At 44.1% G+C, this 24,630-nt stretch overlaps 1 protein-coding gene across 1 annotated transcript in view; it reads left to right on the top strand.

Annotated features, from left to right (window-relative positions):
- tdrd12 (tudor domain containing 12) overlaps positions 1-24,630 on the top strand; it is a 42,573-nt gene that overhangs the window by 13,461 nt on the left and 4,482 nt on the right. The window contains exons 15-33 of the mRNA XM_071534945.1: positions 250-378; positions 790-850; positions 1,834-1,941; positions 3,800-3,985; positions 5,125-5,278; positions 6,331-6,458; positions 8,029-8,220; positions 9,031-9,159; positions 9,915-10,032; positions 10,515-10,666; positions 11,858-12,075; positions 13,696-13,777; positions 17,458-17,639; positions 18,476-18,686; positions 19,183-19,275; positions 19,598-19,770; positions 20,743-20,997; positions 23,732-23,845; positions 24,476-24,629. Of these exons, the coding sequence (XP_071391046.1) occupies positions 250-378; positions 790-850; positions 1,834-1,941; positions 3,800-3,985; positions 5,125-5,278; positions 6,331-6,458; positions 8,029-8,220; positions 9,031-9,159; positions 9,915-10,032; positions 10,515-10,666; positions 11,858-12,075; positions 13,696-13,777; positions 17,458-17,639; positions 18,476-18,686; positions 19,183-19,275; positions 19,598-19,770; positions 20,743-20,997; positions 23,732-23,845; positions 24,476-24,629 (2,839 nt within the window). The remainder of the gene's footprint in view (positions 1-249; positions 379-789; positions 851-1,833; positions 1,942-3,799; positions 3,986-5,124; positions 5,279-6,330; positions 6,459-8,028; positions 8,221-9,030; positions 9,160-9,914; positions 10,033-10,514; positions 10,667-11,857; positions 12,076-13,695; positions 13,778-17,457; positions 17,640-18,475; positions 18,687-19,182; positions 19,276-19,597; positions 19,771-20,742; positions 20,998-23,731; positions 23,846-24,475; position 24,630) is intronic.

Genomic DNA, 24,630 nt, shown 5'->3' with positions numbered 1-24,630 from the left:
TGAAGGAACCAGGTACAGTTGGATGTTTGTTCCTCTGTAAACCAGAAGGTGTTTGAAATCTGATTTATCAGATTTCTGATTTAATGTTGACAGAGAAAGCTCCAGCCCAACTGATTTTGGAAATGTGAAACAGCTGAATTAGATGTAGATACAGTCTGGATACCAGATGCATTTTAACAGCAGGTGGAAAGGAGGAGGTGGTGTTCTGAGTTTATCACCTCCAACCACCTGTGTCTCTTTGTTTCCCAGTACTCCCAGCACCATTACCAGTTCTCCCAGCACCATTACCAGTTCTCCCAGCACCATTACCGGTTCTCCCAGTAGAGCAGCAGAGCCTGGCAGCAGGCGGAGCAGTGAGGAGGATCTGGCCTGTTCACAGTGAGCAGCTCATACTGAAGATCCTCATGTTCTTTCTCCCTATTTTAAATGTTTTATTCTAGTAGAAGTATGTAAGTTAGTACAAGTATTTAGAAAAGCGCTATACAAATACAATGTATCGTTGTTATTATTATTATTATTATTAATATTATTAAAAACTGACATGCTGCCATCAGCACAGGAACAAACCTATAGAGTCCAACAGGTGTCTGAAGGTTTTGTTTGAAGTTAAATTTAACTTGTTGTAACTTCATATTCTCCATTAACTCTCATGATCTTTGCTTATTGAACAGAATCTTGAGGGATACAAACACTTGAGTTTTTTGTATTTTCTGAAATACTGAGTTAACTTCCGATATATTTTAAGATAAATGTGTTGTGTTGAATGAAGCTTGACCGTTTGTTCCTCAGGCTGTTGGAGTGGCTGAACCCCGAGCCGCTGACCTCTGACCCCGACTCAGCTGACGACTCGGTACGCTTCTTCAGTTTATTCTGATCTTCAGAAACAAAACCAGGCTTTCTGCACGCATATGGAAACCAAAGGCTTAGCTTCCATCTTAAAATGAACCATTGCATTAACTTTGCCTGGTGTCCAGCTCCATGAGTCTCAGTCTGTAGCACTTCAGCACTTTTTGAATTTGCATGGTGTCAGTTGTCGGTTATCAAAATTTGACCAATCACAGCAGCAAAGCAGACTGATGTCATCTGGAAACGCCTCAGAGCGACAACAGTCATGGCGGCGTTCACTTCCCAGCTTCTAAACAGCTGATTGTTCCTTTTTTTAATTCATCGATGACATTAAGTTTTTTAAGACGCTGAATCACATCAGAACTAATCGCTAAATCAGTGACTCAGTGAAATCTTTAAATCTATCTCACTACCATCCAGTTCCTTTACCTTTGCCATCTCTGTAACGCTCGTCATAAGGAGGTTTGTCCCGCCTACATCCACCAGCCAATCAGGTTTGTCGGACAGTATCTGTCTGAAATAACTGCCAGTGGATAGGCTGCGACCAGACCGCTATGGATCACCATGCAAATTCAAACGGTGCTAAAGACTGAGACTCATGGAGGAGGACAGCAGGCGAGCCTGGACTTCAGTGTGCGGGCATCTTTGAGTTTGAGTTAGGGGCATTCTGGGAAACGTAGTAAATCACTAACTGCAGTAGAAGCAGACGAGGCAGGTTGAGGGAAAGTGGGTTCAGCAGAACAGTAAATGACTCTTCACTAAATAACTGTCTGTCTGTGTCTCTCCCTCTCCCTCTCTCTCTCTCTCTCTCTCTCTCTCTCTCCCTCTCCCTCTCCCTCTCTCTCTCTCTCTCCCTCTCTCTCTCTGTCTATCTCTCCCTCCCTCTCTCTCTCTCTCTCCCTCCCTCTCTCTCTCTGTCTGTCTGTCTGTGTCTCTCTCCCTCTCTCTCGCTCTCTCTCTCTCTCCCTCTCTCCCCCCCCCCTCCAGGTTTGTCCCAGTGATCCCAGCAGGAGTTTGGTTCTGGTTCGCTCCTCTCTGCCTCTGGAGCCGTGCAGCAGCCTGGAGCGAGCTCCCGTCACCTCCGGCCTCTGCAGGGTAAACCGCTTATTCACATGAGGATGAGAAACACTAAAACCAGAGGAGAAAAAGAAAAGCTTACAGGTTGCAGGTGACATACAGAAACCACTAAGAGACGCCCAAAAACATCTAAGGAGCCAAACTTTAATCTGATGAAAGAACTTGTTGGGAAATGTTTTTTAACAGAATTCACAGGCATGGAAATCCTTGGGAGGTTTTGGAATTTAAAAATAGTGTTTCCTAGGCCTGGAAAAGAATATGGAAAGTAATAAAAAGTGTTGGGAAAAAATTGAAGTATTTTGTAACTGTGTTTTGAATAATACTGTAAAAAAAAAAAAAGATTATTATTCTAGAGATAATGATTTTGTTTTTTCAGCTTGTCGAGTGTTTTAACGTGGAGCCTGATGCCTGTCATTACATGTGAAGGAATACAAACCCAAAACACGTTTCCTGGTTGCAGAAGTCACATTTATAGAGAACATTTCTTAAAATTATGCAATTTAACGTGCCCAACAAAAATTAATACAAAACATCAAAGAGCCATAAAAACAGTAGAAACTATTGGTTTTAAATATATAAGCATAAAGCAAGTACAGTTAAAAGAATCTAATCAAATGCAGCAGTAGAAAGGAGTGGGACATGATGATCAGCTGTTTAACAAAATGTGACGTCTGGACAGGCTGCAGAAACACTGAAGAAAGTTGCATTTTAATTTAATTTACAAAAATGAGAGGAACCAGAGGACAAAGATTGTGATTCACTAAAACACTAACACTATTAAAAAAAATCAGCTGTTGTTGATGTTCTTTTCATCTCTGGCTCCATCCAGTAGTTAGTTGTGTTTTTCTTCTTGGTGGATAACCGGCCAATCAGAGACGAGGTGACGTCACCTCCAGATGTTTCCAGCAGCTCCAGTGGAGTTTGAGATGAGAAAATGTTTCAGGATGTAAAACCTCAGCGGTAAACGTCAGGTTTTGGTGTCAGTCCCTCAGGATCAAAGAGCGAGGGCTTCTTTCTAGAGCCGCCATTTTGCACCAAGAGACGTTCAACAATCATACAGGGAGAGATCCATCAGAGAAGAGGAGAGAGACCAGTTTCTCCACCACAGGAGAGAGACCAGAATACAATGCAGGAGCAGGAGAGAGACCAGAATGCACTGCAGGAGCAAGAGAGAGACCAGAATGCACTGCAGGAGCAGGAGAGAGACCAGAATGCACTGCAGCAGAGAGACAGGATGAGTTAGAGGAAGAGGAGACGCTCACTTTTTATAGACTGGACAGACTCTGCTGTCCCTCTCTCTCGCTCTCTCTCCACCTACATGTAAAACAAACAGCTGAATGCAACAAGCCCCCCCCCCTCCCCCTTCTCTGGAGGATGTCGAAAGGCATTCTGGGAAACGTAGTAAATCACTAACTGCAGTAGAAGCAGACGAGGCAGGTTGAGGGAAAGTGGGTTCAGTAAAACAGTAAATGACTCTTCACTAAATAACTGTCTGTCTGTGTCTCTCCCTCTCTCTCTCTCTCTCTCTCTCTCTCCCTCCCTCTCTCTCTCTCTCTCTCTCTCTCTCTCTCTCTCTCTCTCTCTCTCTCTCTCTCTCTCTGTCTGTCTGTCTGTATGGGTTCAGTAAAACAGTAAATGACTCTTCATCACTAAATAACTGCTGAGTGTTGAACATCAGAAGTCGTCTTGCTGTCTGTTGGCAGCAGTCTGTCTCTCCTCTCTCCTCCCCACAGTGTGTTTGACCCTGTGTGTGTGTGTGTGTGTGTGTGTGTGTGTGTGTGTGTGTGTGTGTGTGTGTGTGTGTGTGTGTGTGTGTGTGTGTGTGTGTGTGTGTGTGTGTGTGTGTGTGTGTGTGTGTGTGTGTGTGTGTGTGCAGGTGTTGCGGCGGCGGCAGTATGGCGCTCTGTCCCTGGCGGACAGGTACAGCTGGCCGGCGGTGGCTCGAGGCTGCGACACGCTGCTCGTCTCCCACGCCGCCGACCAGCCGCTCAGCTACCTGCCCCCCCTCCTCACCCACATCCAGCTCAACTCCGTCTACTCCTCGCTCACCTCCAGCACCGGGGTGAGCAGAGGAACGCAGACACACACCATGATGTAGACCCTGGGACACTAAAACTCTCCACTGAAACCCAGGACGAATTCAGGTTCAGGGCTTCGCTTAGACCAGAGGTTCTCAATTGTTTTTCAGCCAAGGACCCCTTACAAGATAGAGAATATACCGGGGACCCCCTCATTCTGATTTGTGATTTTGGGCTATATAAATAAAAATTGACTTGACTTGACATGTATGTCCCTTGGAATAATCTGACGTAGCTTATTTTTTACACTTCTATAGTCTTAGTTATGTGAAAGAACAACACAAGAGAAATGTATTAGAAAGATATTAGATATGCACTAAAAATATTTGCATTATCTCAACACAGAATACCCATAAAACAATCAATCACTTTTTTTTATATCATGAAAATGTAAATGAATCTGAAAACTTTTCACGGACCCCCTGGGAGACTGCCACGGACCCCCTGGGGGTCCCCGGACCCCACTTTGAGAACCACTGGCTTAGACAACCAGAGCAGTATAGATCAATTCTACAATAAATATGTAATCAATCAAACTGCATGATACCCATCACATCAGAGGTGATATGACACTGACTGGACCAAATCACATTTTTAATAAAAGGACAATATCGGTCTCATATATCCGTCTAACCCCAGTTAGCAGGATGAAAGTCACAGGACTGAGTATATAAACACACACACACACACACATGCACACACGCACACACGCACACAAGCACACACACACACACACACACACACACACACACACACACACAGTAGTTGTTGAAAGGGAGTGGTTTATTTATTTCTCTTAATTCCCAGATTTTCCCAACCGGTCTGATATTCAAACATTCTGGTCACAGTCCTGTTTCTCTAACCTCCGTCTGATATTCACCATCAGAAGACTTCAGTTCTAATATACTAATGATGACCTGAAGTTGATCAATCAATATCTGTAAAATCTAGAGGATACAGTCTGTAAAAGTGTCTCGTTTAGTCAACCAAGGACTTCAGTTTCCTGCTGTTTTTTTAATAAGTGCCATCATTCCTGTCCAGCTGCTGTCTGACTCCTTGTGTGTGTGTGTGTGTGTGTGTGTGTGTGTGTGTGTGTCTCTCTGTGTGTGTGTGTGTGTGTCAGCCCATCGCGGTGCTGGTGTGTCCCGGCTGGGAGAAGGTGCAGGCGGTGTCGGACCTGCTGGAGGAGAGCCAGGTGAGCGCCACGCTCCGCCCCCTCACCGTCCTGCTGGGCGTCGCCAAGGACGAGGCCAAGGCCGTCCGGATCCCCAAGAACTGTGAGCCTGTTACCGCTGACGAGAACCGCTTCCTGGATTATAAAAATCCTAATACTGACGACTACAATTTCCAAATCACCTGAGGCGGTCATTTCTCCTCAGAGGGAAAAGTGTTAATGTTGTTGTGCTGTGGAGAATGATTGGTAAACACATCAAATTGCATGTTGGGAAAATTTGGCATTAGCTTTTGGCAAGTTTTTTTTAAAACTAGCTTGTCTCCTCCTCCGCTTTGTAAAAGCAGCGCTCTCCCCCTCCCATCCGTGAACATTTTCTCATAATGGAGGAATCCATGAAGTGAGAGCGTAAACTTGTTAAACTAGTAAACCTGTTAAACTAGTAAACCTGTTAAACTAGTAAACTTGCTACTAGTCAAACTAGTAAACTTGTTAAACTAGTAAACTTGTTAAACTCGTGAACTTGTTAAACTAGTAAACTTGTTAAACTAGTAAACTTGTTAAACCAGTAAACTTGTTAAACTAGTAAACTTGTTGAACTAGTAAACTTGTTACTAGTCAAACTGGTAACCTTGTTAAACTGGTAAACTTGTTAAACTGGTAAACTTGTTAAACTAGTAAACTTGCTACCTGCCTCTTCTCTTGTCATTGTGGGAGAAAGATCTGTCAAAGTCAGACTGGTCAGACTTCTCTGTAGCTACGGTTAGCTTAGCATTTATACACTGTGCTTTGCTAGGTTTGTCCTTGGCAGGCCTCTGTAGTCCAGTGGCTCTGCTGTCAGTTTATTTACGGATGTGTTGCAGTCTCTGTTGCCTTGTAGTGGTCAGAACATTTTGTTTATTGTAGCTTTACCATCACATTTGTTATCCAGCAGACAGAGTGAGCAGAATTGTTCTAGCTTTCATATTAAATTACCTCTTCTGCTGGAACTGGTAAAGTCCAACCAGACTGTCCTACTGTTGGCTGAGGAGCAGCTCCACTGGGACAGTTGGAGGTTCACTGAGTTAGGGTTAGGGTTAGGGGAAATTCCAGATTTGTAGTTGAGACTTGCTCAGGCTCCATGTGAGCGGACCCCAGCCTGACCTGCTGTGTGTCCAGGTCTGCTGCTGGTGAGCACGCCCTTCAGCCTGGTCCGCCTGCTGGCCTGCCACTGCTTCCTGTTCCTGCGTCTGTACCACCTGGTCCTGGACGAGGCCGACCAGCTGTTCTCTCTGGCTCCAGACCAGGTGACTGTCTGCTCATAGCTAATATCCACCTACCTGTCTGCTCATAACTAATATCCACCTACCTGTCTGCTCATACTAATATCCACCTACCTGTCTGCTCTAATATCCACCTACCTGTCTGCTCTAACTAATATCCACCTACCTGTCTGCTCATAACTAATATCCACCTACCTGTCTGCTCTAACTAATATCCACCTACCTGTCTGCTCATAACTAATATCCACCTACCTGTCTGCTCTAACTAATATCCACCTACCTGTCTGCTCTAACTAATATCCACCTACCTGTCTGCTCTAACTAATATCCACCTACCTGTCTGCTCATAACTAATATCCACCTACCTGTCTGCTCATAACTAATATCCACCTACCTGTCTGCTCTAACTAATATCCACCTACCTGTCTGCTCATAACTAATATCCACCTACCTGTCTGCTCATAACTAATATCAACCTGCCTGTCTGCTCTAACTAATATCCACCTGCCTGTCTGCTCTAACTAATATCCACCTACCTGTCTGCTCATAACTAATATCAACCTGCCTGTCTGCTCTAACTAATATCAACCTGCCTGTCTGCTCTAACTAATATCCACCTACCTGTCTGCTCATAACTAATATCCACCTACCTGTCTGCTCTAACTAATATCCACCTGCCTGTCTGCTCTAATATCCACCTGCCTGTCTGCTCTAACTAATATCCACCTACCTGTCTGCTCTAACTAATATCCACCTACCTGTCTGCTCATAACTAATATCCACCTACCTGTCTGCTCTAACTAATATCCACCTGCCTGTCTGCTCATAACTAATATCAACCTGCCTGTCTGCTCTAACTAATATCAACCTGCCTGTCTGCTCTAACTAATATCCACCTACCTGTCTGCTCATAACTAATATCCACCTACCTGTCTGCTCTAACTAATATCCACCTGCCTGTCTGCTCTAATATCCACCTGCCTGTCTGCTCTAACTAATATCCACCTACCTGTCTGCTCTAACTAATATCCACCTACCTGTCTGCTCATAACTAATATCCACCCACCTGTCTGCTCTAACTAATATCCACCTACCTGTCTGCTCTAACTAATATCCACCTACCTGTCTGCTCTAACTAATATCCACCTACCTGTCTGCTCATAACTAATATCCACCTACCTGTCTGCTCTAACTAATATCCACCTGCCTGTCTGCTCTAACTAATATCCACCTGCCTGTCTGCTCTAACTAATATCCACCTGCCTGTCTGCTCTAACTAATATCTACCTGCCTGTCTGCTCATAACTAATATCCACCTGCCTGTCTGCTCTAACTAATATCTACCTACCTGTCTGCTCTAACTAATATCCACCTACCTGTCTGCTCATAACTAATATCCACCTGCCTGTCTGCTCTAACTAATATCCACCTACCTGTCTGCTCATACTAATATCTACCTACCTGTCTGCTCATACTAATATCCACCTACCTGTCTGCTCTAACTAATATCCACCTACCTGTCCGTGTCTTTCTCAGTGATTCTTTAAACATTAATGTGTAATTTCATAACAGAACCGTCTGCTTCTCCTGTCAGATGGCGACCATCCTGCAGCATTTCCAGAAGGTGACCTCCAGCGAGGAGAAGACATCCTGTCCCCGGCAGCTGGTTGCCGTGGCGAAGCACTGGACCAATCACATGGAGGGTCTGCTGGCCAATCACATGTCCTGCCCCTGCGTCGTCATGACGGTTGCCGAGGAAGCTGCTCTCTACGGCAACGTTCAGCAGGTCGCTCTTAACGAATCGTGTATCAGAGTATATCCTTATTACATCCTCCATTGTTGGTATTGTTCCAGATGGTGGAAGGAGGGAAAGGAAGATGGAGAAATCACTTCCAACATGTTGATCCTCTTCAGGGAGGGGGAGGGGGGGCAGGGAGCAACGGGGCTGATGGGAAATGTAGTCTTAATGTGGAGAAACACTAGAACTAACTATACTGCTGCTGTGAGATAGAGGAGAACAATCAGCTCCACCAGGCTCTCATTGGTTTACAGTCATGAGACCAAGGCAGCACTAGTAATTTGATGATATATTGTTGGTTAAAAATAATACATGTAGCATTTTTATATCTTAAAATATCAGCAGTTTTGAAATATTTCAACACCGCTGTAGTTGAGAATATTCTATAGATGTCTATAAGACACAAAAATTGCAGTAAAATAACTTAATAATTTAACTTGTTCCTTAAATCAAGACTGATAATCAGAATCACAATATCTAATAAATTAATCAAGATAATCATTTTAGCTGTAATCCTGCAGCCTTGATCCACAGATCCCATGCAAGCCTGGAAAGTCTGGAAAAATATTGAAGATACATTTGATTATTTCCAGGTCTTAAAATTTGGGAATTGCACCAAAAAGTTTGGAAAAGTCTGGATTGTTACTGATCCCCTGTCCACATGTGGCCGCTCTTCACTCTTCATTCTTCTCCTCATCTCATACAGTGATGTTAGTTGTAGAGTAGAATAATGTTGAGCTACGGAGAGACGTGGTTTAGCTGACAGTCAGTGTGATATCAGCTGTTTTGTCTCTCCAGGTGATCCTGCTGGCTCTGGAGAGCAGTAAGGTGTCAGTTCTGTTGGGTGCGTTAGATTTCAGCCCCGACGTCGGCCAGAAGACGCTCATCGTAGCGAACTCTGCTGAGGAGGTGGAAGACGTGTTCAAGGTACAGCAACACGTTCAGTTATTACATCCCGACACTTAACATTTTTAATTAAAGACCAGTATCGTCCCAACAGATCGGCAGCTTCATGTGTCACTCTGAACTGTTCAGACTCACAAAGACCCCATGCAATGAAAAATAACTTCTCTTTTTTTTAAAACCTTTTTGCCGATGTTCCTGGACCTAGTGTTCACCTGTTCACCAGATCAGGCCAAAAGATGTAGATTTCCTCTGAGTTGAGCAGTGTTTCCATGTTAATTTATGGAACTGTAGTGAGGAAATGAAGACATGTAGAACATTTAATAAGTTTAAACGAATGTTTAAAAATTACATATTGAATGGATATGGGATGGATGATCAGAGAGGGGAACTAGCATACTGAGACAGGGAACAGGATGTGTAGGTTGTTTTTGATTTGTGTTGTTTTGTTTGTTTTATTCTGATTGTTTTGTTCTTGTTTTGTTTTGAATGTTACCCCACACTGGGGTGGAAAGTTGGAATATTTATGTCTAACATTAAGTTTATAGATAAAATATAAAAATAGGGGGTAGGACTTGATAAGTATTTACTTCTTCCTACTCCTTTTCGGACATGAAATATTTATTTATGTTGTTTATTGAGAGTTTGCTGTATATGTTTGCTGTTAATTGTATTGGTTATTGTTGTTTTGTTTTTCTCACTTATATTTTAAAATGTTTTAACATGTTTGAAATAAATGTAATCTAAACCCTGACCTCTGTCGTCTTCTTGTCCTCCAGGCCGTCAGCAACACCTCGGCCTTCTGCCTGAAGACACACGAGGGTTTGACCCACCACTTCCACTTCGTCACCCAGCAGTGGAAGAAAGACATCGGCCCCGGAACACAAGTCATCCTGGGTAATCTGAACGTTTAACAGCTGACATGGAGAACATCATCACACAAGGTTTATTTTCATAGAGATAAACCTTCAGAACCTAAATACAGCTGACTTCATATGAGGCAGCTGGCTTTTACCAGAGGAATTCACAGCCAGCAGCAAAGATATTTAGTGTTGTTGATGTTAATGATGTTAGCTACCAATATTAAACCAGTCAGTGTGTTGGATGTTGTCCATTGTTGTGTCTACAGCCGGGTGATAATTCACTATTCTGGTTTCTGGTCTTTTAGTGAATCACATGGTGATGATACAGTGATTTTGGGAAATCATGACACACAATTCTGCCGTCTGAACTGATGATAACAAGCTCATTTTATTTAAAAACTCTGACAAGATGCGACATTTGAAACATTTTAAGAAATATTATTTGAAAATGTCAGTTCTGTTCCTCATTATCTTTGTTGTGTTCGTCCTCTGCCCTCCTCGACCTTTGACCCCTAGTGACCACCAATGAGTGTCTGGTTGCCATGGGGATCAGAGATGCGACCTGCGTCGTCCACTACGGCTTCCCCAGCTCCCCCCGGCTGTTCGGCAGCCGGCTCTTCTGCATGGCCGACAACTTCAGGAACCCGTCTGACCCGGTGAGGCAGGCAGCAGGCAGCAGGCTTTAGTCTGGGGATCCCATGCCTAGACCTTTCCATACCTATATTAATTATTGGGGGTTCTGTTGAGTTGAGACATTCAGGTCTGGAAGCACCTTTGGTTCTCCAGCCATCAGACTCAGAGGAATTTGAACTTTAGCGATAGTCTCCATGTTACACAGCAGAGAACCTGAAGTCTCTGAGGTCAGAAAACCAAACTCATGTTTCTGTAATGATTCTCAGTTACAAATGTTTCAGCCTCGTTAGTGAGAAATCGCTAACGCTTTATTTTCCAGGTCCGCATTTTCCTAATAATTTCCTAGAAAGGAACTGTTAATTTCTTATGTAGTTTCCTGGAAAGAACCATGAAATTATGTTCTAATTACAGGAAAAATAGAGAAAGAGTTGCATGGTAGTTGGTAGTTGAGAAGCACCTGATCGTTTCATTTGGAGTTTCCAAGACAGAATGTAAACAAACCTTCAGTACAGCGTCATGTTGCTATGGAGATGACAGAGAGAGCCAACCAGCAGCCTGATACCTAAACTCTGATTTAACCTGATGAGTCGATCCACCGCTGTCAGACTGAGATGATGAAGTGACAGAATGAAGTGCAGCTGGGAGTCACATGACTTCGACTCGAGTCTCAGTTTTAATTGCTTGAGACTTGACTTGATGCATGAAGAGAAGACTTGAGACTTGACTTGACTTGGGTTCTGGTGACTTGGGACTTGACTCTGACTTGTACTCTGATGACTTGAAAAGGTTTCTAAAGTCTTGACTTGAGATCTTGTGTTTGTGTAAATGACTTAGATTGAAAGTGATGAGATTTGTTCCGGCAGACGACTGAATTTAAATTCTGTTTTCTGAATTTGTATGGAATGATTGAATTTATTGAAGTTGAAACCGATTATAGAAATCAAACTCATGATGCTCTTACCAAGTACTTGATTTGTTCTGACTTCACTTGCTGTTCTACATTTAGACTTGAGACTTGACATTAATGACTTGGACTTGACTTGGACTTGACTTGGTGATCTACATTTAGACTTGACTTGAGACTCACGACTCCATGCTCCAGATGGATCTACTGATGCTGTGTAAGGGGCTCTGGATGGAAACCTCCACTGAACAGCAGATGTTTTGTTAATGTTTCAGGTTTTTGTCTCAGTTTCCTCTGGTTTTTCCTCCTCGGCTTCCTGCAGGATCCTCCGGGCGGCGGTCCTCGGCCGGCCCGCTCGGTGCTGCTGATCTCTGAGAGGAACGCCCGGCACGTCGTCGGGGTTCTGCGGTACCTGAGGAGAACCGACGCCCCGCTGCCGCCCGAGCTGCTGTCCTTCGCCGAGGGCGTCCACCTGGCCCGGGAGGACCTGAAGACCGGCAGGCCGCTCTGCGGCCGGCTGAAGAGCTTCGGAGTCTGCGGGTCAGCGCTCCGCCGCTCAGATAATCATGTTTCTCTGGAGTCGTTTTCTTTTATCTCAACAGTCATTTTCATTTCCATTTCACTTAGTGAGCTCAGTAACTTTGTTCAGCCACTAAATTCTCTTAATCTGTTAGCTATAAACTAATGTTATTACCCAACTTACTACTGCAACATTAGCTGAGTATTAGGCAGCGGCCGCTCTGATCCGTCTGTAGTTCATTTTAGTTTATTTCCACTGACAGCTGTCAGTTGTTAGACAGACTGACGCTCCGTCTGTCAGATTTCCATCGTTTTGACGACAGAAAGTTCAACCAGCTGAACTTTTTCTGGACGGACGGATTCATCAGCGTCTGTTCAGCCAATCAGAAGCGCTCCTACGTTTGTTTTAGAAAAAACTATTCCATAATGTGCAAAGCTTCCTGTTCTTCTGCCTCGCCGCCATGTTGACGCTCAAAACAAACCAACACACAAATCTATCATCAATCATTCTGTTTTCTGATAGATCAGTCTGCCCGCCGCCTTAAGGCTCGACAGCTTTGATAAGTGTCACACGACAGAAAATAAAGAGCCGCGTGGCGTTTGTAATTTATGCTTTGGCGAAAGGTTTCAGTCGTCTCCATGGTAACCAGACGCTATCCTCCAGCCGGCTTGTTTAGTTACATTATATCATCCTGATCGGTGTATAGCTATCCTTCTGACAGCTTGTTTCACACACACACACACACACACACACACAAACACACACACACACACATATATATATGAGGGTGAGAGAGAAAGAGATAACGTTAGGTTCATTTGACTGTTAAGACACAAGCCAAGTAACGTTAAACTTCCATGATGCAGAATAATCTTCTCGACCACCGAGCTGTTATTGTTTAGCCTACTGTAACATGTTCGTCTGACCGATAAAGATAGAAAGGACAGTAAACACAGCCTTCCTGTCCTGTAGATCTTTCCAACGTCTGCAGTCCAACAGACTGATGTTCAGGGTGTCGGTGAACTCTTTCCATGACGTTAATGCCATCTGCACATCTTTGTATTCTTTCATTAAAGAATCATACAGGTGACGATACTGTCTAACTTGTTCTGCCAGTCTTTCATCTATAGCCGCCATATTTGCTACGAGCTAAGCTAAACTAATTAAACTAATTAAACAAGGACGAAAAAGTTACAGACCAAAAAATCAATAAGCAATGTGACTACCCAAAACTCTCCAGGTGCGCGACATGAAAGGAAAGTGAGGAGACTGTTTTCTGTTGAAAACTCTCATTTCTGTGGAGCGACTCTTATCAAAGGTGTCGAGCGCCCTGCTGTGAATCAGCCTTTACACTCATCTGATCATTGCTTTATTTGTGAAACAAATGCAACATGCAGCTTCTCACAAGTGGGTTGCCTCCTCGACACACCGTTCACTACACCGTGCACTGCATCAGACACAATGGATTCTGGTCATTGTAGTTCACTTACATAATCTGAGAACAGCCTCTTGGTTCCAAATATCAAAGGGATTTTAAACAGTTCAGATAAGAGAAAATGAAAAGTATGAAGATGTGAGTTTGACCTCCTGAAGCAGCTGAGCGTCTGTCCCGCCTCACGCTGCAGTGTGTCGTCCTGCAGGGACAGCAGTGTGTGTCCAGACCGCCACAGGTTCAGGTCCCATCTGGACCGGTCTGTCCTCCCTGCTGCCGGGGTCATAGAGGTGAGTCTCTGTCTCTGTGTTTCAACACAGCAGCACTGCACACAACTCTTTATCAATGTGAATTCTCCCTGAAACAAATAACATGAGTATCTGCCACAAATTTACAGATTATATAAAACATCAGCACCACATTTTGCACAGTTCCTGTATCAGTTGTCTGCAGGTTTTAATCTGTTTAAAGTATTAATCTGTGACATTTTCTGTTTTGTTACTCTCTATCACCAGTTGATATATAATGGATAATATGAAGTCATTATATTATAAAATAAGCCCAGACACAGTGAATCAATTAATAATTAATTAATTAACTGCAGCCTGTGAGATTTTGAAATTGCAGAAGTTCATATTGTGATTTGTGACTCTATTCTGTTGTGCTGTTCTCTGTTCTGTTCTCTGTTCTCTGTTCTGTTCTCTGTTCTCTGTTCTCTGTTCTGTTCTCTGTTCTCTGTTCTCTGTTCTGTTCTCTGTTCTGTTCTCTGTTCTCTGTTCTGTTCTGTTCTCTGTTCTGTTCTCTGTTCTCTGTTCTCTGTTCTGTTCTCTGTTCTCTGTTCTGTTCTGTTCTCTGTTCTGTTCTCTGTTCTCTGTTCTGTTCTCTGTTCTCTGTTCTCTGTTCTCTGTTCTGTTCTCTGTTCTGTTCTCTGTTCTCTGTTCTGTTCTCTGTTCTCTGTTCTCTGTTCTCTGTTCTGTTCTCTGTTCTCTGTTCTCTGTTCTGTTCTCTGTTCTGTTCTCTGTTCTCTGTTCTGTTCTGTTCTCTGTTCTGTTCTCTGTTCTCTGTTCTCTGTTCTGTTCTCTGTTCTCTGTTCTGTTCTGTTCTCTGTTCTGTTCTCTGTTCTCTGTTCTGTTCTCTGTTCTCTGTTCTCTGTTCTCTGTTCTGTTCTCTGTTCTGTTCTCTGTTCTCTGTTCTGTTCTGTTCTCTGTTCTGTTCTCTGTTCTCTGTTCTGTTCTCTGTTCTCTGTTCTCTGTTCTCTGTTCTGTTCTGTTCTCTGTTCTGTTCTCTGCTCTCTGTTCTGTTCTCTGTTCTGTTCTGTTCTCTGTTCTGTTCTCTGTTCTCTGTTCTGTTCTCTGTTCTCTGTTCTCTGTTCTCTGTTCTGTTCTGTTCTCTGTTCTGTTCTCTGCTCTCTGTTCTGTTCTCTGTTCTGTTCTCTGTTCTCTGTTCTGTTCTCTGTTCTGTTCTCTGCTCTCTGTTCTGTTCTCTGTTCTGTTCTGTTCTCTGTTCTGTTCTCTGTTCTGTTCTCTGTTCTGTTCTCTGTTCTCTGTTCTGTTCTGTTCTCTGTTCTGTTCTCTGTTCTGTTCTCTGTTCTCTGTTCTCTGTTCTCTGTTCTGTTCTCTGTTCTGTTCTCTGTTCTCTGTTCTGTTCTGTTCTCTGTTCTGTTCTCTGTTCTCTGTTCTGTTCTCTGTTCTCTGTTCTCTGTTCTCTGTTCTGTTCTGTTCTCTGTTCTGTTCTCTGCTCTCTGTTCTGTTCTCTGTTCTGTTCTGTTCTCTGTTCTGTTCTCTGTTCTCTGTTCTGTTCTCTGTTCTCTGTTCTCTGTTCTCTGTTCTGTTCTGTTCTCTGTTCTGTTCTCTGCTCTCTGTTCTGTTCTCTGTTCTGTTCTCTGTTCTCTGTTCTGTTCTCTGTTCTGTTCTCTGCTCTCTGTTCTGTTCTCTGTTCTGTTCTGTTCTCTGTTCTCTGTTCTGTTCTCTGTTCTGTTCTGTTCTCTGTTCTGTTCTCTGTTCTCTGTTCTGTTCTCTGTTCTGTTCTGTTCTCTGTTCTCTGTTCTCTGTTCTCTGTTCTGTTCTCTGTTCTGTTCTGTTCTCTGTTCTGTTCTCTGTTCTGTTCTCTGTTCTCTGTTCTGTTCTCTGTTCTGTTCTGTTCTCTGTTCTCTGTTCTCTGTTCTCTGTTCTGTTCTCTGTTCTGTTCTGTTCTCTGTTCTGTTCTCTGTTCTGTTCTCTGTTCTCTGTTCTGTTCTCTGCTCTCTGTTCTGTTCTCTGTTCTGTTCTGTTCTCTGTTCTCTGTTCTGTTCTCTGTTCTGTTCTGTTCTCTGTTCTGTTCTCTGCTCTCTGTTCTGTTCTGTTCTGTTCTGTTCTGTTCTGTTCTGTTCTGTTCTCTGTTCTGTTCTCTGTTCTCTGTTCTGTTCTCTGTTCTGTTCTCTGTTCTGTTCTCTGTTCTCTGTTCTGTTCTCTGTTCTCTGTTCTGTTCTGTTCTCTGTTCTGTTCTCTGCTCTCTGTTCTGTTCTCTGTTCTGTTCTGTTCTCTGTTCTCTGTTCTCTGTTCTGTTCTCTGTTCTGTTCTCTGTTCTGTTCTGTTCTCTGTTCTGTTCTCTGTTCTCTGTTCTGTTCTCTGCTCTCTGTTCTGTTCTCTGTTCTGTTCTGTTCTGTTCTCTGTTCTGTTCTCTGCTCTCTGTTCTGTTCTCTGTTCTGTTCTGTTCTCTGTTCTCTGTTCTGTTCTCTGTTCTGTTCTGTTCTCTGTTCTGTTCTGTTCTCTGTTCTGTTCTCTGTTCTGTTCTGTTCTCTGTTCTGTTCTCTGTTCTCTGTTCTGTTCTCTGCTCTCTGTTCTGTTCTCTGTTCTGTTCTGTTCTGTTCTCTGTTCTGTTCTCTGCTCTCTGTTCTGTTCTCTGTTCTGTTCTCTGTTCTGTTCTGTTCTCTGTTCTGTTCTCTGTTCTCTGTTCTGTTCTCTGCTCTCTGTTCTGTTCTCTGCTCTCTGTTCTGTTCTCTGTTCTGTTCTGTTCTGTTCTCTGTTCTGTTCTCTGTTCTCTGTTCTGTTCTCTGTTCTGTTCTCTGTTCTGTTCTGTTCTCTGTTCTGTTCTCTGTTCTCTGTTCTGTTCTCTGCTCTCTGTTCTGTTCTCTGTTCTGTTCTGTTCTGTTCTCTGTTCTGTTCTCTGCTCTCTGTTCTGTTCTCTGTTCTGTTCTGTTCTGTTCTCTGTTCTGTTCTCTGCTCTCTGTTCTGTTCTCTGTTCTGTTCTGTTCTCTGTTCTCTGTTCTCTGTTCTGTTCTCTGTTCTGTTCTGTTCTCTGTTCTGTTCTGTTCTCTGTTCTGTTCTCTGTTCTCTGTTCTGTTCTCTGTTCTGTTCTGTTCTCTGTTCTGTTCTCTGTTCTCTGTTCTGTTCTCTGTTCTGTTCTGTTCTCTGTTCTGTTCTCTGCTCTCTGTTCTGTTCTCTGTTCTCTGTTCTGTTCTGTTCTCTGTTCTGCTGTTCTCTGTTCTGTTCTCTGCTCTCTGTTCTGTTCTCTGTTCTCTGTTCTGTTCTCTGTTCTGTTCTCTGTTCTGTTCTGTTCTCTGTTCTCTGTTCTGTTCTGTTCTCTGTTCTGTTCTGTTCTCTGTTCTCTGTTCTCTGTTCTGTTCTCTGTTCTGTTCTCTGCTCTGTTCTCTGTTCTGTTCTCTGTTCTCTGTTCTGTTCTCTGTTCTCTGTTCTGTTCTCTGTTCTGTTCTGTTCTCTGTTCTGTTCTCTGTTCTCTGTTCTGTTCTCTGTTCTCTGTTCTCTGTTCTGTTCTCTGTTCTGTTCTCTGTTCTGTTCTCTGTTCTCTGTTCTGTTCTCTGTTCTCTGTTCTCTGTTCTGTTCTCTGTTCTGTTCTCTGTTCTGTTCTCTGTTCTCTGTTCTGTTCTCTGTTCTCTGTTCTGTTCTCTGTTCTGTTCTGTTCTCTGTTCTCTGTTCTCTGTTCTCTGTTCTGTTCTCTGTTCTGTTCTCTGTTCTCTGTTCTGTGTCCTCAGGTTCTGCCACTCTACATCAAGTCGGCGTCGGTCTTCTGCGGTCGCATCATCAGGAAGGAGGACGGCGGCTTCGACAGCTTGGCGTCTGAAATGGCGTCCTGCTACGCCGAGAAGAAGCCCGGAGCGGAGGAGGTGGAGGAGGGGAAGCTGTACGCCGTGCAGGAGGAGCAGAGCTTCCACAGGTCCACCTGACACTCAGTACAGGAGTAACCTGTTCAATAAACGAAAAGGAAAAGTGAAACGTTTGACAGGGTTTGGGGCTCTTTCACCCAGCTGTTAGAATGTTAATGTGTGGGAAGTGCTGTGGAGTGATGACAGTGGGAATCAATGAGAGATCTGATTAACAGGTAGGAGACACCTGATCACTGATTTGCTCTTTGCTCTCCGCCAGATACGGCACATGTGTCTAGTTTTTTTAATGTGATGTTAAAAAAAATAAATAAACAGATAAATAAATAAATAGCACAGAGACATTTTGCCATGTTGATCATGGGCCGCTTTAAAATACGTCTTAAACTGATGTGACTATGTGCACTTTCTAGGATAATGTTGCTCCAGCCCAATTTTTTTTTTTCTTTTCCCTTTCTTTTCTTTACCTTGGTTATATATACTTTTGATGTAAGTTTGTGTAAGGTATGTCTTGTCTTATAACTAAAAGAGAACTGTTTAAAGAGAACTAGTCCATACCTGGGTCTGCGCGTGCCACAACTCAGACTTGCCAAACAGCGTAAATTTGGGAAAATGGAAAAATCTGCTTGGTCAGTCCCTGCCTGTGCCAACGCTCAATGCCCATGTGCAGTTTCAGGTTGATTGGCAAAATGGATGCAGACAGACAGATGGACAGAGTTTTCCTCATTTTATAGTATATATTTCATATTATTTTGTATTATATTTCATATCTTCCTCCTCTAGCTGCTCTGAAATGTTCCAGTCTTGTTTAAAAAACATTTCTCCTCACTGTGAGTCTGGCTCAGGTCCTCAGATGGATCTCTGTAATGTGACTCTTTACCCCCTGCAGGGTGAAGGTGCTGTCTGTCCCGGAGGACAGAGGGGAGCGCTTGTTTTTCAGCGTCCTGGTGCAGTTTGTGGACGAGGGGAGGGAGCAGGAGGTGAAGTCCCACCAGCTGCTGCAGCTCCCGGCTCGGTTCCAGACTCTGCCTCCTCAGGCCGTGGAGATCATCGTCTGCCGGGTCAAACCTGCCGACGCCGAACCCAGCTGGAACCCCAAGGTCTCTCACACACACACACACACACACACACACACACACACACACACACACACACACACACACACACACAGGACTTTCATTACATTTATTTCAGTTGTACAAGTGGTCTTTATTTCATTCCAACTGGCATTAAAAATGTTCTCAGAAGTCTTCAGCTCAACTTGATGAGACTTGCAGACCTGCAGGTGTTGATCAGGATGTTTTGTGGGTTTTGTTGGAGTCAGAAAGGTTATGAAGGCATCACAGCTCCAACATGGCAACAAGGCATCCCAAGCATCTCACAGTATTCAAACAGTTTGATCCCAGCAGCCTGCAGTGTCAGGAGAGTTTACTGATCAATAAGCTCACGCTGCTTTGTTGTGTGATGTCATTAAAATGCGACGGCAGTAAAAGGAGCTGCTGACGGGACTTAAGGGAGTGGCCTGTGGACGTCTTGTCTCAGTGGAGTTTGGACAGGAAGTGATGTATGTGACTCCCCCCCCCCCCCCCCCCCCAGGTCACCAGAGCCATCAGTAGGAAGATCCGTGGTCTGCAGCACCGAGCCAGAGCCGTCCTCAGCCTGGGAAACACCGTGTTCGTCGACCCCATGGTAGGCTTGGCTTCAACTGTCAGTCAGTCAGTCAGTCATCAATGGATCAGTAAATTCTCTCAGTAAATGGAATATCAAATGAGCAGGTTTGTCATGAGGCTGCTGGCCACAATTCTAAATAAGTGTTTCCTCAGAAGGACGCCACAAGTAGCAGACTATGAAAAAATAATCATTTAAATTACAAAGAGGAAGAGAACACAGAATTATCTGACGTTTTGCAATTAAAGCGATTATGTTTACAACGACTCCGGCTTCTGTCTGAGTCTGTGTTTGAATCCTGGACTGGTGGACTTGTCCGTGACCCGGTTCCTTCCTGTCTGAGGTCCGGGTGTCGCAGCTCCCCGGCATGAAGACGCTCATCAACGAATACAACGTCCAGACGGAGATCCTGAGCAGCGGGATGGGAGCCGCAAACCCGCAGCACCTGGACCTGCTGAGGGCGCTGTGCCGGGGGGGCGGGGCCACGAGCCCGCAGGAGGCCAATCACATCGCCGGGTGAGTCAAGAGAACGGGACCGGATACTGACCAGAGTCCTAGAGGGTCCTGGTCCAGTAGAAGTACTGTGACTTTACTGAAGTAGAAGGCGATAATTCAGTATTCTGGTTTCTGGTCTTTCAGTGGATCACATGGTGGTGATCTGGTGATTTTGGGAAATCAATCACGTTGTAATTGTTTATATTTATTTTATTGCATGTTTGTGTCTTAATGTTTGTCTGTTTTAATGTTGTTGCAACTTTTATCTGTTTGTATGCTGCTGTCTTGGCCAGGCTTCGTCTTTGTATCTCAACAGGACCGACCTGGTTAAATAAAGGTTAAACAAAAAATTAAAATAAATAAATCATAACTCACAGTTCTGCTGCTGAACTGATGAGAAGAAGCATTACCATTCAGTTCAATGGGATGAAAATTAATTTGATTATTTAACATGTGATTTTGCAGAAGTGAGCCAGATCATGATATACACAGTACTGTGCAAAAGTCTTAGGCAAATGTAAATGAAAAAAAGGAAAGTGAAGATGCTTTCAAAAATAATTAAATGAAATTTTCTAAATATCAAAAAATGTACTATAAAGAACAGTCTACTGACACACTAATGCAGAAAAAAAATGAATAAACATCTAAGACACAATTTATATAAAAACTCTTGGGTGTCTAAGACTTTTGCACAGTACTGTATTTATCAAAAAAAGTCCTTGATTGATGATTAACCTGATATTGATTTCAGCCATATTGCCCAGCTCTATGGGTACATGAGCGGTAACAGAAGCAGCATGTTTGCATGGTAGATCACATAGTGAGTGTGTGTGTGTGTGTAGGAGATGAACACAGCAGCGTGTGTGTGTGTGTGTGTGTGTGTGTGTGTGTGTGTGTGTGTGTGTGTGTGTGTGTGTGTGTGTGTGTGTGTGTGTGTGTGTGTGTGTGTGTGTGTGTGTGTGTGTGTGTGTGTGTGTGTGTGTGTGTGTGTAGGTCTGAGGACAGCTCGGCGGCTCTGGAGCTGCGGCTGCAGGCGGTGGAAGAAGCTCTGGCTGAAGCCTTCAGAGCGGCCGAGAGCAGGAAGCTCTCCGCTCCAGAGCCGAACCGGTTCCCTGTGCCGGTTCCACCGGAACCTGAACTCCACCGGGTCCCGGTCTGCGATCAGGAACCCCGGTCAGACGTCCGGGTCCGGACCGGGCGGAGCAGCGAACACACAGCCGGTCTGCAGGCGGAGGGACAGACGATCAGGTCTGGGTCTGGAGAGTCTGGAGAGTCTGGGGAGAGTAGAAAATGTTTTGGTTTCTACTCTTTAAAAGTTTGAGAATGAAACAAAACTTTCCATGACAAACATTTTACAATAAACAATAAATCCTGCACATGTCTCCACATTCAGTGTCGCTGTAGATCCACTGTCACTTCACATGCAGTGGTATTTGTTGTGGTAAAAATGTTGAGCTATAGAGCGATAAATCATGGCAAAAGTAAAAAAAAATTGTTTTCCCCACTATTTTTTTTTTTTTTTCCTAGATTTTGTCTTTTTATTTGATTTTATTGTTTTGTTTTGTTTTTTCCTATATACAGGTACGGAAAATGGATTTGCACATTACTAGGTCTTTAAATTTTTTGTAATACACCAAACGGTTTGGAGTATTATTAGTTTGGATTGTTATTGATTCTCTACACAGTAAAGCAGCATCAGGTCATGCAGTGATCTGAGCTGCAGGGCAGAGGCATGTTCTCTGTGCTCACAACATCCACTACAGTGTGGAATAAGAGACACAAACCTTCATTAACTTGAAGGAAACTTTGCTTGGTGTGTATGTGTCTCTTCACGGTGTCTCTTCTAGGGTCGGGCGATAGGACGAATATATCGGCTATCGTGATTGGCTGAGTCCATCGTCGGTTGATTTTTTTGGGCGATTTTTGTCATTTTATTTTGCTAATTTAATGGTCTAATTTAATGGTAAATAATTAACCTGTAAAGCGCAATTCAAAGCGTGCGTGAATAGGAGCTGGCAGTTGGAGTCGGGTCATGTTTTGCACGTTCTTGTTGCACTGATTTCCCACGAGTCTTTCACAGAACAGAGCAGTGAGCGACTGAGTGACAGTGAAGCCTCTTTAGCGGCTGCTGTCCGATCGATCGGTGCCGAAGAGCGACGTCGACTCATAAATCATATTTGAGAACTAGACCAAAAGCTGTATGTGCGGTTGTGCTCCCTGATCATTTAACAGCATAATATGTTATCCCACCTGTTTGTTCATTTGGAGGCTGCAGGTGGAGGGAGGCTCCTTCATCTGACACCATCCAACTCTTTTTCAAACAGTGTCTGAGCTGTTCAGCCTGTCTGGACTTTTAGCTCCAGCTTGCTAGTTTCATCCAGTTTAAAACCAAAATAATCCCAAATAGGGGATTTTGTTTTCTTTTTGGCAACAAGCTCTTTCATGATTGTTCACTGAAGATGGTGTGGGGGTGTGGGGGGGTTGGGGGGGGAGACTCCCCGCAGCACACACACCTGCACCAATATATCAGCAATCGCCGGTTGATGGGCTGACGGTGGCCGGTTGGAAAATTTTAACATATCGCTCAAACCTAGTCTCTTCGCGGTGTCTCTTCATGGTGTCTCTTCATGGTGTCTCTTCACGGTGTCTCTTCACGGTGTCTCTTCATGGTGTCTCTTCATGGTGTCTCTTCACAGTGTCTCTTCATGGTGTTTTTACAGGAACGGAGACGAACACGAACTTTCCCCCAAAACCCGTCTGACTGCAGATCTCACCTGCTGTGAAAATGGTAAAAATGTGAAAAAAAAGTTTCTTGCATCTTTTTATCACAGTACAGTGCTTTATTCAGTTCAAGTATCAGTACGATCCACCTGTCAGTGTGTCGGCCATGTTGACCTCTACATGTTTATAGAGCTGCATAATTAATCATAGATAAACATATATCACAATTTTATGCTTCCACAATTAATCATTGTGTAATTCGGAGATATTGAAGTGTTTTGTTATATTTCCCGGTGTGGTACATCAAGCGCTTCCATCGCTCCTGACCAATCACAGCCTCTGAATGCTCAGTGTGCGTCATGTGACCAAAACCAAAGTTCAGATGAAGCAGCAGAGAAACAAACGGATCGACCGACGTCAGAGAGGAAAATCCTGAAAATGTTTTAGTTCCTAAAAGTGGATCATCGTCTCATCTGGAGACTCTTTGGTTTGAAACCAGATGATGAAATCCAGATTCTGGGCAAAGTTTGTCGTCCGGTTGTATCTGAACCCCAAGTAAAAAAGCAGTAATTATTTATGATGTGAATTTTGTAAATAAGAGGAAGACAGAGAAAACAAGACTTTGTAGCTGCTGCTACTTTATGAAAAACTGCACAAAAAAGTAAAAATATATGTTCAGGTGCAGAAGTGCAGCAAGAGTTTTGTTTCCTGAAACTGAGACAAATACTTGAATAAAATAAGTGGGATTATCAGTTTTGCCTTAATTGTGCAGCTCTATACATTTATCTGTGTTTAAACTTTGAAAGCCAAACAGCAATAAAGTGTGTGTGTGTGTGTGTGTGTGTGTGTGTGTGTGTGTGTGTGTGTGTGTGTGTGTGTGTGTGTGTGTGTGTGTGTGTGTGTGTGTGTGTGTGTGTGTGTGTGTGTGTGTGTGTGTGTGTGTGTGTGTAGGCCTCCCTGTAGGAGATCAGCAGCAGGACAGTCAGCAGGTCATCAGCACTGATGAACCAGACAGCAGTGACTCCACAAAAAGGTACAAACTCTTTTATCTGGATGCAGAAAGAAACATGTGAGGAGTTTATTTCCAGAGACATGTTAGACACTTTGGAAGCTTGTAAAACAAATTCTCTAAAATCTAGAGGATCCAGTCTGTACTGCTGCTGTCTTTAACCGGCAGCATCATTTGGCTCCATGCTGCAGGTCCATCAGTCACTTCTTCAGCTGGAGGAGATTCTCTGTTTATTCCCTCTGGTTGTTCCAGTTTACACCCGCAGGTCCGCTGGTACCAGAGGTCGGACTGTGTGATGGTGACGGTGAAGCTGATCAGCCCCGAGAGCCAGAGCTGCCGCTTCTACCCAGACAGAGCCGTGTACAGGTCAGGGGTCAACACACAGGAGCCATACATGTTCCCAGGCTGAACCTCTGACCCTGAGAGACACACACACACACACACCGTCTTGATACTGTGTTTGTGTCTGAGGGGAAATCGCGTTGGGGCTTGATTGACAGAGAGCTATCCGTGTCGTATTTACCCAGGTTAAAGTGTTACAGTTCTGCTCTGGCATGGATGCTAGCTACAGTGGTTTCTATGGTTACAGTTCTGCTACAGTGTGGCCTGGATGCTAGCTACAGTGGTTTCTATGGTTACAGTTCTGCTACAGTGTGGCCTGGATGCTAGCTGCAGTGGTTTCTATGGTTACAGTTCTGCTACACTGTGGCCTGGATGCTAGCTGCAGTGGTTTCTATGGTTACAGTTCTGCTAGTGTGGCCTGGATGCTAGCTACAGTGGTTTCAGCTACTTGCTCCAGTAGAATCCGCTCCTCTCTGCCTGCAGTTTGCTGCAGTCTGACGCTGTTCAGCTTTGATTTGTTCTCAACGATAATAAACTCCTGAATAATGGAGTTGTGTTTTTCCAGTGGCGGCCGGTTGTCGTCTCATTAAAGTGGCAGGAAAGCCTGTTACTGTTTCCATGTGAGTTGATATCCGCTCTCTGCTGGTTGTTCAGCGGCACAGTGAGCGGCCGCCGCTACAGAGCCGACCTGCAGCTCCACGCCGACATCGCCGCCGAGCGCTGCTGCTGGGAGATGAAGTCCAACCAACCGGTGCTCAGACTGGTCAAACAGCAGCAGGGACACTGGGACAGGCTGCTCAGAGACAAGG

Source organism: Centroberyx affinis, unplaced genomic scaffold (genome assembly GCF_046629955.1).
Source record: "Centroberyx affinis isolate AG114_WGS23_722 - 3 ecotype Tasmania unplaced genomic scaffold, CSIRO-AGI_Caff_v1 ptg002636l_1, whole genome shotgun sequence".
In the NCBI taxonomy this organism is placed as follows: domain Eukaryota; kingdom Metazoa; phylum Chordata; class Actinopteri; order Beryciformes; family Berycidae; genus Centroberyx; species Centroberyx affinis.
Note: the sequence above shows the minus strand (reverse complement) of the source record. Positions and strands in the feature narration are given on the sequence as shown.